Source organism: Scyliorhinus canicula, chromosome 12 (genome assembly GCF_902713615.1).
Source record: "Scyliorhinus canicula chromosome 12, sScyCan1.1, whole genome shotgun sequence".
Classification (NCBI taxonomy): Eukaryota; Metazoa; Chordata; class Chondrichthyes; order Carcharhiniformes; family Scyliorhinidae; genus Scyliorhinus; species Scyliorhinus canicula.
In genome coordinates this window covers 132,295,854-132,308,369 of record NC_052157.1, presented here as the reverse complement: position 1 = coordinate 132,308,369, position 12,516 = coordinate 132,295,854, and the positions used below count along the sequence as shown (strand labels likewise).

General features: G+C 46.3%; 1 protein-coding gene across 3 annotated transcripts in view; it reads left to right on the top strand.

Annotated features, from left to right (window-relative positions):
* Positions 1 to 11,642, top strand: part of usp32 (ubiquitin specific peptidase 32) — a 234,179-nt gene extending 222,537 nt beyond the window's left edge. For all 3 annotated transcript variants that reach the window (XM_038814182.1, XM_038814181.1, XM_038814183.1), the window contains 2 exons: positions 563 to 655; positions 9,373 to 11,642. In XM_038814182.1, coding sequence (XP_038670110.1) covers positions 563 to 655; positions 9,373 to 9,546 — 267 coding nt within the window. In that variant the 3' untranslated portion in view covers positions 9,547 to 11,642. The remainder of the gene's footprint in view (positions 1 to 562; positions 656 to 9,372) is intronic.
* Positions 11,643 to 12,516: the final 874 nt, after the last annotated feature.

Here is a 12,516-nt window from a genome sequence, read left to right as displayed (position 1 = left end):
TATGATTAATCTCACTTTATCATCAATAACACAACAGGAATTTAATTTTAGTCCACATCTCCTCACGAGACACTTTAGCAAAGGCCTTTTGGAAAACTTACTAGATATCTATTGCATTTCCCTAATCCATCATTCTAGTGTCTTTGAAAAATTATATCAGTTTTTTCACACATGATCTCACTTCGGAAGTCAGGTTAGGTATCACCTATCAAAACTAAATATTTGGGATTATAAATCAGTCTAACTTTCTTCTTTGTTGGGCATCTCTTTTCTACAGTGTTTCTTTATTTTTGGTAAACAAGGTTAATTATCCATGGGTATTTTTGCTCTTTCCTTGTACAAAAACAGTCCAAAAATTCAAATGTAAATGCAACAATTCTATTTTCAAACCTGCTTGAATATTTTTAATCTATTGTGGTCAGTTCCTAAATTGTTACATTTTTGAAGTATATCAATATTGCGGATTTTTAATTGTGTGTTATTTTGTGAAAAATCAACAATAAAAGCTGCAAAATTCTACTTGTTAACAAATAAAACACTTTTTAAAAAATTGATATTTTAGTGCCATTCGGGAATCTTGGGAGGAGGCCACTACGTCACATATGCCAAAAACCCCAATGAAAAGTGGTACTGCTACAATGATAGTAGCTGTAAGGTATGTTTATGAAGCAGTTCTGTGTTGGCTGCATATTCTTTCAGCTATAAATTGAAATTGTGTTAATTAAACATTCTAGTTCTGACATCTCAGCATATATGCTATGGCTTGTGTCCAAAACATACACACCTGGCAAATTCACTAATTTCTATTGCTATGAACAAAGAACAAAGAAAAGTACAGCACAGGAACAGGCCCTTCGGCCCTCCAAGCCTGCCCAGACCATGCTGCCCGTCTAAACTAAAATCTTCTACACTTCCGGGGCTCGTATCACTTTATCCCTCTATTCCCATCCTATTCGTGTATGGTACTTGTACAGAGAAAAAGAAATACAAAACAAGTAGTCAAGGAATAAAAATACTGCCAAAGGGAAAGTTTTTAGGTTTTCCTTTATTTACAAGTATTTACAAAGAATGGAGAATTTTAGTTCTGAGGAAAGATTGGATAGGCTATTGTTTTCTTTGGAACTAAGGTGTCTAAGGAAAGGTTTACTTGAGATGTACAAAATTAAGAGGAGTCAAGGAGAAGTGGATAGGAAGGCCTTATTTTATTTCCCTTAACAGAGAGGTCACTAACATAAGGGGCTTATCCCCCCCGATGGTGGGGGAGGCAGAAACCCTCATTACAGAGAGGATCTGATTTTATATTTATTTTAGATATGTGGGGCCCTCAGTGACTAGATGTGGGCACTCGGGTTTCTCTAGCTTAAAAAGGAGGGAAAGGCGTTGTAATACCAGATTAAGCTCAATTTGGCAGCCATGAAGATGAATGGACTTTTTTTTTAAATAATTTTTATTGGAATTTTTTACAGAAAATATAAAAATATAACAACAAGTAATAATATGCAACTAACTGCCCCATAACACCCACAAATCCCCCCAAACCGTAACATTACATGTATCACACTCCCCCCACCCCCTCCCCCCAACAAGAAAACTTAACCATAAATTAAAATTAAATAAATCAAATTTAAATAAAATAAACAAACATAGTCATCGTCCGTCGTCTCTCTCTCCCCCCCCCCCCCCCCCCGGGTTGCTGCTGCTACTGTCCCAGTACCCTATCGTTGAGCCAGAAAGTCGAGGAAAGGTTGCCACCGCTTAAAGAACCCTTGCACCGATCCCCTCAGGGTGAATTTGACCTTCTCTAGCTTAATGAAGCCCGCCATGTCATTGATCCAGGTCTCCACGCTTGGGGGCCTCGCGTCCTTCCATTGTAGCAAAATCCTTCGCCGGGCTACTAGGGACGCAAAGGCCAGCACACCGGCCTCTTTCGCCTCCTGCACTCCCGGCTCTACCCCAACCCCAAAGATCGTGAGTCCCCATCCTGGCTTGACCCTGGATCCCACCACCCTTGGCACCGTCCTCGCCACCCCCTTCCAGAACTCCTCCAGTGCCAGACATGCCCAGAACATATGGGCATGGTTCGCTGGATTCCCCGAGCACCTGACATACCTATCTTCACCCCCAAAGAACCTACTCATCCTCATCCCAGTCATGTGGGCCCTATGCAGCACCTTGAATTGAATGAGGCTAAGCCGCGCACACGAGGAGGAAGAATTTACCCTCTCCAGGGCATCAGCCCATGTCCCGTCTTCGATCTGTTCCCCCAGTTCCCCCTCCCACTCCGTTTTCAGCTCCTCTACTGACGCCTCTTCCACCTCCTGCATGAGCTTGTAGATATCGGATATCTTCCCCCTCCCCGACCCAGACCCCCGAAAGCACCCTGTCACTCACCCCCCTCGCGGGGAGCGCAGGGAATCCCTCCACCTGCCGTCTAGCAAATGCCTTTACCTGCAGATATCTAAACATGTTTCCCGGAGGGAGCCCAAATTTCTCCTCCAACTCCCCCAGGCTCGCAAACCTTCCGTCGATAAACAGGTCCCTCAGCTGTCTAATGCCCGCTCTGTACCATCCCTGAAATCCCCCATCCATGTTCCCCGGGACGAACCTATGGTTCCCCCTTAACGGAGCCTCCATCGAGCCCCCCACTTCTCCCCTATGTCGCCTCCACTGCCCCCAAATCTTGAGGGTAGCTGCCACCACCGGACTCGTGGTATACCTCGTGGGAGGGAGCGGCCACGGCGCTGTTACCAGGGCCCCCAGGCTCGTATCCCCACAGGACACTCTCTCCATCTGTTTCCATGCTGCCCCCTCCCCCTCCATCACCCACTTACGCACCATCGACACGTTGGCCGCCCAGTAGTACCCCGAGAGGTTGGGCAACGCCAGCCCCCCCCCCCCCCCAATCTCTACCCCGCTCCAAGAAGACCCTCTTCACCCTCTGGGTGCCATGCGCCCAAACAAATCCCATGATGCTGCTGGTCACCCTTTTAAAAAAGGCCCTAGGGATAAAGATGGGCAAGCACTGGAAGAGGAACAAGAACCTCGGGAGAACCGTCATTTTGACGGATTGCACTCTGCCCGCCAGCGATAGCGGCATGATGTCCCACCTTTTAAATTCCTCCTCCATCTGTTCCACTAGTCTGGTGAAGTTAAGCTTATGGAGAGCCCCCCAACTCCTGGCTACCTGCACCCCCAGGTACCTGAAACTCTTCACTGCCCTCCTGAAAGGGAGCCTCCTAATTCCCTCCTCTTGATCTCCCGGGTGCACTACAAATACCTCGCTCTTTCCTAAATTTAGCTTATAGCCCGAGAAGCCCCCAAATTCTGCTAACAGTTCCATCACCCCCGGCATTCCCCCTTCTGGGTCCGCCACATATAACAGCAAGTCGTCCGCATACAGCGATACCCGGTGCTCCTCCCCACCCCGCACCAGACCCCTCCATCTCCCTGACTCCCTCAACGCCATGGCCAGCGGCTCAATTGCCAGTGCAAAGAGCAGGGGGGACAGGGGACACCCCTGCCTGGTCCCACAATAGAGCCTAAAGTACTCCGATCTCCTCCTATTTGTGACTACACTCTCCATCGGAGCCACGTAAAGCAGCCTCACCCATTTGATGAATCCCTCCCCAAATCCAAACCTCTCCAGCACCTCCCACAGGTACCCCCACTCAACTCTATCAAACGCTTTCTCTGCGTCCAGCGCCACCACTATCTCCGCCTCCCCCTCCACTGCCGGCATCATGAGAACATTGAGCAGTCTCCGCACGTTCGTGTTGAGCTGCCGCCCCTTGACAAATCCTGTCTGATCTTCGTGAATTACCTCTGGCACACAGTCCTCTATCCTGGTAGCCAGGATCTTCGCCAGCAATTTAGCGTCTACGTTAAGGAACGAGATAGGCCTATATGATCCGCACTGCAAGGGGTCCTTATCCCGTTTTAGGATCAAAGAGATCAGTGCCCGCGACATCGTCGGGGGCAAAGCCCCCCCCCCTCCCATGCCTCATTGAAGGTTCGCACCAACAGGGGACCCACCAGGTCTGCATATTTTTTGTAACATTCCGCCGGGAACCCGTCCGGCCCTGGGGCCTTACCTGACTGCATTTGTCCAATCCCCCTGACTAGCTCCTCCAACTCTATCGGCGTCCCCAGCCCCTCTACCAGCCTCTCTTGAACCCTTGGGAAACATAGCCTGTTCATGAAGCTCTCCATCCCCTCTCCCCCTCGGAGGTTCCGACCGGTACAATCCCTCGTAAAAGTCCCTAAAGACCCCGTTTACTTCTATCCCCTTCTGCACTACATTTCCACCCCCATCCTTCACTCCACTAATTTCCCTAGCCGCATCTCGCCTATGGAGCTGATGCGCCAACATCCTGCTCGCCTTCTCTCCATACTCATATACCACGCCCTGCGCCCTCCTCCACTGTGTCTCCGCCTTTCTGGTGGTCAACGAGTCAAAATTGGCCTGCAAACTGCGCCGTTCTCCCAGCAACCCTTCCTCCGGTGCCTCCGCATATCTCCTGTCTACCTCCAGGAGCTCTCCCACCAGTCTCTCCCTCTCCTTCCTCTCCCTCCTTTCCCTGTGGGCCCGGATGGAGATCAGCTCCCCCCGGATCACTGCTTTCAGAGCCTCCCAGACCATCCCCACCTGGACCTCCCCCGTATCATTGGTATCCAGATACCCCTCAATGCTTCTCCGAACCCTCTTACACACCTCCTCCTCTGCCAGCATCCCCACATCCAGGCGCCAGAGCGGGCGCTGGTCCCGCGCCTCTCCCATCTCCAGATCAACCCAGTGCGGGGCATGGTCCGAAATCGCTATGGCCGAGTACTCGGCATCCTGCACCCTCGGAATCAATCCCCTACTCAGGACAAAAAAGTCTATCCGGGAATAAACCCTATGGACGTGAGAGAAAAAGGAATACTCCCGCGCTCTTGGTCTCCCAAACCTCCAGGGATCCACCCCTCCCATCTGGTCCATGTATCCCCGCAGCACTTTGGCCGCCGCCGGTCTCCTACCCGTCCTTGAACTGGACCGGTCCAGTGTGGGATCCAGCACTGTGTTAAAATCTCCCCCCATAATCAGGCCCCCTGCCTCCAGGACCGGGATGCGGCCCAACAATCGCCTCGTGAAGCCAGCATCATCCCAATTCGGGGCATATACATTCACCAGCACCACCTTCTCTCCCTGCAGTCTACCCTTCACCATGATATATCTGCCCTCCTTGTCTGACACCACCTCAGCCGCCTCAAATGCCACCCTCTTCCCCACCAGAATTGCCACCCCCCCGGTTCTTCGCGTCCAATCCTGAATGGTAAACCTGCCCCACAGACCCCTTCCTCAGACGAACCTGTTCCGCCACCTTCAGGTGGCTCTCCTGGAGCATAGCCACGTCCGCCTTCAACCCCCTTAGATGGGAAAACACCCTGGTTCTCTTAACCGGCCCGTTCAGCCCCCTCACGTTCCAGGTAATCAGCCGGATCAGAGGGCAACCCGCCCCCCTCCCCCGCCAACTAGCCATAGCTTGGCAGATGTTCGCCCCAGGCCAGCACACCCCGCTCGACCCGTTCCCCATGGCGATAACGCCCCCGGCCCCCATCGGCTCCTTCCGAGTCATTCCAGCAGCAACCCGGTATCTCTCTTCCCCCCCCCCCCCACAAAGGCTAGGACCCCTCCTAGCCGGGACGCACCCTCCATGGTACTTCCGTGAGTCAGCTGACTTCTGCTGACCCCGGCAGCTCCCGCCAAAACCTATCCCATCCCGGCATGGAGTCATCCCCCTCTTGCCACACCTCCTTGGCATTGCTGCAGCGCGGGAAAGGAGACCCGTAGAGGCTCCGCCCCTACCGCAAGCTCCACCCCCCTGCCCCGCAGCGCGGGAAACCAGAGGAAAGCCCGCGCTTTCACACTGCCACACCCCACCCTTCTGACGCAGTTCCCCAAAATCCAGTTTCACCTCAATCCCCAGCCCCGTACAGAAGAGAACATATAAAACACAAACCCCCAACGCTCCCCGCCTAACCCACAACCATGCCCAACAAACAAACCCACCCGTAAACAGAGCAAACAGAAAACCAGCATACATAACACACATGTCGTTGTTAAAAAAAGTTGAAACAGTTGAAACAAAACAGCCACAGCGGAAACAACGCCGGCCAAAGTATGTCCCCAGGCCCTAGTTCGAGTCCAGCTTCTCCGCCTGTACAAAGGCCCACGCCTCCTCCGGGGACTCGAAGTAATGATGCCGGTCCATGTATGTCACCCACAGACGCGCAGGCTGCAGCATTCCAAACCTGACCTGCTTGGCATGAAGCACCGCCTTCGTCCGGTTGAACCCGGCCCGCCGCTTAGCCACCTCCGCACTGCAGTCCTGGTAGATCCTCACTACCGAATTCTCCCATTTTACTGCTCCTCTCTTTCTTGGCCCAGCACAGCACACACTCCCGGTCACTGAATCGGTGGAACCGCACCAGCACCACCCTCGGGGGCTCAACTGCCTTGGGCCTCATGGCCATCACTCTGTGCGCTCCCTCAAACTCCAGGGGCAAATGGAAGGACCCCGCTCCCATCAACGAGCTCAGCATCGTGGTCACATACGCCGGGAGATCCGACCCCTCCAGCCCCTCCGCCGGGCCCAGGATCCTCAAATTCTTTCACCTCGTGCGAACGTCCAGCTCCTCCAAGCGGTCCTGCCACTTTTTGTGAAGTGCCTCGTGCAACTCCACTTTCCCCATGAGGACCACGGCCTCCTCCTCCCTTTCAACGGCCTGCTGCTGCAACTCCCGAATAGACTCCTCCTGGGCCGCCTGGGTCCTAAGCAGCTTGTTCGTAGTTGCATTCATGGAGTCCAGCAGCTCAGTCTTCAGCTCAGCAAAACAACGTAGGAGCGATGCCTGTTGCTCCTGCGCCCACTTCCACCAGTCCTCGGGTGTTGCGCCGGCCGCCATTTTGTTTTCCTGCCCCTGTTTTTTTTGGGGAGTTGCTGCAGCCTTTTTCTTCGTCCCACTCCGGGTGAGCACCATATAGTGTGGGGCAAGTTCTTCCAGGCACCTTCCCCCACCGGGATGCATAAAAACAGCGCCGTTTGGGGCCCTCGAAACGGCCCAAAAGTCCCTAAATAGCGGGAGCTGCCGAACGTGCGGCTTAGCTCCGCATAGCCGCAACCGGAAGTCGATGAATGGACTTCTGAGGAATGGCAGAGATGTTGGAACAAAAGAATATGGCTCCAATTTGATCAACATTAGACTGGAAGAATTGCATACAACGTGAAGAACAGAAAATGCTCTGTTGTATCCAATATAGGTATAGTTTTTATCCTGGAATTTAAGAGTTCAATCTATGGTGGAGTTGGTGCGAAATGTCTGCGTAGACTATTCAATAAGTTCCATCTTTCTCCAACTCCAGTGGCCACGATTCTTCATTAATTAAAGACTGTAAATTTACTAATTTACAATTATTATAGTGCAGGAGGAGGCCATTCACCTCATCGCAACTACAGTGGCTCTCCAAATTAGTATTTTACCTACTGTTAATTCTCCTGCCTTCTCCCCATAACCCAGAAGATTGTTTCTTTCCAAATAATCATCTAGTTCCCTCTTGCAATCCTTGATTGAGCCTGTCTCCACCACACACTCGGGCAGTGCATTCCGGACCCTAACCACTCACTGTATGAAAAAGTTTAAAATCATCCCTCTCTCGATCCTTTGACAAGGGGAACAGTTTCTCCCTATCTACTCCGTCCATCCCCCTCACGATTTTGAATCCCTCTATCAAATTTCCTCTCCTCTTCCAAGGAAAAGAATCCCAACTTCTCCAATAACTAAAGTTCCTCATCCCTGGAACCATTCTCTTCTGCACTCTCTTCAATGTCTTCACATCCTCCTTAAATTGTGGTGCCCAGAATTGTATATAATACTCGGGCTGAAGTCTTACTAGTATCTTATACAAGTTGAACATAAATGCGCTCCTATTAACAAAACCTAGGATAATGGACGCTTTATTAAATGACTTATTTAATTTAATAACCTATGCACATACATGCCAAGGTCCCTCTGCTCATACACTCCTTTAGAACAGTACCCTTTATCTTGTACCATCTCTCCTGATTCTTTTTTAAAATAAATTCAAGAGCACCCAATTTGTTTCACAATTAAGGGCCAATTTAGCATGGCCAATTCACCTACCCGGCACATCTTTTTGTGCGGGACCCACACAGACATGGGGAGAATGTGCAAACTCCACATGGACAGTGGCCGGGGCCAGGATCGTACCCGGATCCTCGGTGCCGTGAGGCAGCTCTGCTAACCAGTTCCCCTTCTCTCCATGTTCTTCTCTGCATTAAACTTCATCTGCCACCTATAGGCCCATTCCACCAATTTGTGCCCTTTAGAAATTCTACACTGTCCGCTTCACAATATTTATAAATGGTTCCAAGTTTTGTATTGTTTCCAAATGTTGAAATTGTTCCTTGTAAACCAAGGTCTAGATCATTGATATATATCCGGAAGCAAGGTCACAAAACTATTCCCTGGGGAACTCCACTACAAGCCTTCCTCCAACCCAAAAGCATCAATTAACTATTAATCTCAGTTTCCTGTCACCCAATCAATTTTGTCAACATGTTGGCACTGTGTTAAATGCCTTTTGGAAACCCATGTACACCACATCAGCAGCATCGCCCTCATCAACTCTCTCTATTACCTCGGGGGAAAAACTTCCAAGTTAAACACTATTTTCCTGTGAGGAAAGTCAGCATGGATTTCTTGATTAACCTGAATATGTCCATGTGACTATATTAATTCTGTCCCAAATTACAGTTTCCAGAAGTTTTCCCACCAGTGAAAAACCTATTGGTCGGTAGTTGCTGGTTTTATCCTTACACTTGAGGAAGGGTATAATGTTTGCAATTCTCCAGTACTCTGGCACCACCTCAGAAGATGAGAAATTATGGCCAGTACCTCTGCAATTTCCAGTCTCACCTCACTATCCTTGGATGCATCTCACCTGGTCCTCATGCCTTGTCTACATTTAAGTACAGGCAGTCTATCCAATATTTCCTCCTCTAGTGACAGAATTTCCTCCTTTTTTTACCATGGCCTGGGTAGCATCTTCTTGGTAAAGACAGATGCAGAATATTCATTTAATACCTCAGCCATGTTCCCTGCCTCCATTCTTTTGGCACCTAATCAGCCCGTCTCCCCCTATACCACTTTTACTATTGATTTGCCGAAAGGGATAATGTTTTTCTATTTTGTGAACCTTTACTTCTTGCCTGAGAATGTCATTAGTCTTATTCTCCTCACCCTTCTCTCCCTCTGATTCTTGTGACGATAAACTATGAACCCAATTATTCTTTCTTCCTTTCTCCGGTGTAGGAGGTACATCCTGAAGAAATTGATACTGACTCAGCCTATATCCTTTTCTATGAACAACAAGGTGTGAACTATGCACAGTTCCTGCCAAAGACAGAAGGCAAGAAGATGGCAGACACTAGCAGTATGGATGAAGATTTTGAATCTGATTATAGAAAGTACTGTATTCTGCAGTGAATATGTGTTCTTCCATTCGCAAAATGCCATGAGATTCCAGAATGACTGTGGCAACAAAACACTCCAAGATGAGAATTTCAGGGTTGGACAGGATCTCTGCTTAAAATGTACTGCTTCTGCAAATTACCCTTTATGTGATTATGAAGCACAAGAAAAACATGTCGAAGTTGAAAACAGGTGGTAATACTGATTTTCCAGTTGTTAATTGCAACATGTCAGTAGCCAATGTGATCTGCTACCTCCTTTTCTTAAACTGTTTGAGTTTCATGCATTGTGTTGATGAGACCAGAATGGTAGCAAGCCAGAAAGAAATTTAAACCTACTAAAACTTGGGCTAGAGAATTTTAACTCTAACAGAGTTTATCTATCACTAACTGTGTAGACTATATTTTTCCCTAGTGAATTTGGAGTGAATAGTTCATGAAACACAGTTTACATTTGTTACCTTTTTAACTATTACTTCAGCTTGTATTTTTAATGTTATATAGTTGTAGGGAAATTACTATTTTAAAACCTTTGTGTAAATTCTCCAGAATCAATTTCTTTTGTTTAATGTAAAAACCTGAAAAATTACAAAATATGTGCCATGATTATTTAAAACTTTTGGCACAAAAAAGAATGAATTAAACTGAACCAATTTTAAGCAATTAAAAAGGTAATGTAAAGTTGGGTTGTGTTTCTTGAATTTTTCTTGCTGTTCTGTTGATTTACATGTTCTTTAGACGTAGAAATAAGTCAGATTATGCTACGCTGATTTTAGCATTTTCTGTTCTTTTAACAATTCATATTTATTATGAATATAGAGTAAACCATCTTTGGGTCATAGGTTTAATATTTTTTATTAGGCTGAAACTAAAGAAACCTGATTTTTAAAGGTTTTGATGGTATTACATTTAAATTTCACCTGCATTTTCAGCACAGCTCCATACCATATGATTTGTTCAAGTTGGTATTACATTAAAATACTTTGGACCCAGGATTTCTGTTTTTTACTTTAATATCAGTTTGGATTTTTAATTTGATGCCATTACTTGAGCTGCAAAGCGTCCAGACACCTAGATGCATTTTAAAGCAGGACTTTTTTTGGCACAAAAATACAACCTCGTTGGCAGAATCAGATAATATGTTGATCTATTTTACTACATTCAAAACTGGAACAGACATTTGATATCCAGAGTTAGGTACTATAATTGAACAGTGTTTTACCTTTACAGGTTATTGCAATTCCCGCCCAATGTGATTTTTATTGATATCCTGCAACATCCTACAGCTACTTCAGATGGTCTTAAATATATATATATATATATGTGTATTCATATAAAGACTACTAATTGAGCTCTGTTGAAGAGGAACATTGGTAAATACAATGTAATAGGGAACAACTAGTTTCTTTCTTTGCATTGCAATCAGTGTGTCACATAATTCTCATATATACTGATTCCAAAAGTGATGGTTAATTTCTGTGCCTCGTTGCTTGGTGTTCTAAATCAATCTAGCCATGCTTTATCTACACACAGTAACATTAAAGCAGAGATCATGCACTTATCAGTTACGTGTATTCTGGATATCCTGACAAAAATACAGGTGCACATTCTGATTAGAACAAGAGTAGCAATTTTACATTGTGTTTCCAGAAATGTTCCTCTTTTTATGTTATACAAGAGTTTAAAACAAAATGCCTGAGTGATTGTGTGAGAAATTAATATTTTAAACCACCCTCAGTCACAGCCCTAAAATTAGGGCAGGTAGTGCAATCTACTGCTGTATTGTGTGTTCTTACAAGTCCGTTATAGATATAATGGTTGAAAAATATTCTTTTTTATTTAATTAAATCATTAATAACTGCAGAATTTATTAATTTATCTGAGTAACTACATTACATCTTATTTTGTAAATTCTTGTAAAAAAAATATTGACATTGCACTGAATTAATTGGAGAATTTTTATGTACATAAGTGCTCTGTAAATAAACAAATAGCAGTGATGTATTGTAATACGAGCTGTAAAAACTGTATTGGTAATTGTATATGGAGTGAACTTGTTCATCTGTAACTATTAAAAACAATAAATACAGTGGCTGGAATGACTGACTTGAATAAATGTGTATACAGATTTTTTTGATAACTCAGTAAACTTAATTGCCATGAGTACTAAATATTTGTGTGACCTTCTGACAAAGTGCACGGTCATTTTATCCTACACCAATATTGTCCAATATGTTAGCCACTGGACACCTGGCGAATTGAGAATCATGAGGAGGATAATTGGACTTCTGATTTAATTTTTAAAATGAGTATTTAGACTCCTTTGGAAAAGGACCGTGGCACACAAAATAATAATAATTAAATAATTATTATTAAATATGTGCACCAAGTGACATGTGACCTTGGTACACACATTTACAGTGTTTAAGTATGTAATATGTTAACCTTAGTTGGCCATTTATTTTCGACTGCTATCCTACATACTATTTCATCACACTGCTCCAATTCAGAACCTCCATCTATTCTCTGACCAATTTTGCTGCTTCAAGCAGATCCACTGGCATAATGAGGCATTGCCTGCCAAGAATTTCACACACCATTATTTAACCATACTCTTCATAGAATCATAGAACTTACAGTCCAGAAGGAGGCCATTTGGCCCATCGAGTTTGCACCGGCCCTTACAAAGAGCGCCCTATTGAAGCCCACGTATCCACCCTATCCCAGCAACCCCCTCTTCACACACTTTTTTTGGACAATAAGGGCAATTTTATCATGGCCAGTCCACCTAACCCGCACATCTTTGGACTGTGGGAGGAAACTGGAGCACCCGGAGGAAACCCACGCAGACACGGGGAAAACGTGCAGACTCCGCACAGACAATAACCCAGCTGGGAATCGAACCTGGGACCCTGGAGCTGTGAAGCAACTGTGCTGACCACTATGCTACCGTGCTGCCTCTTACCCAGCAGTTCCCATAGTTTAT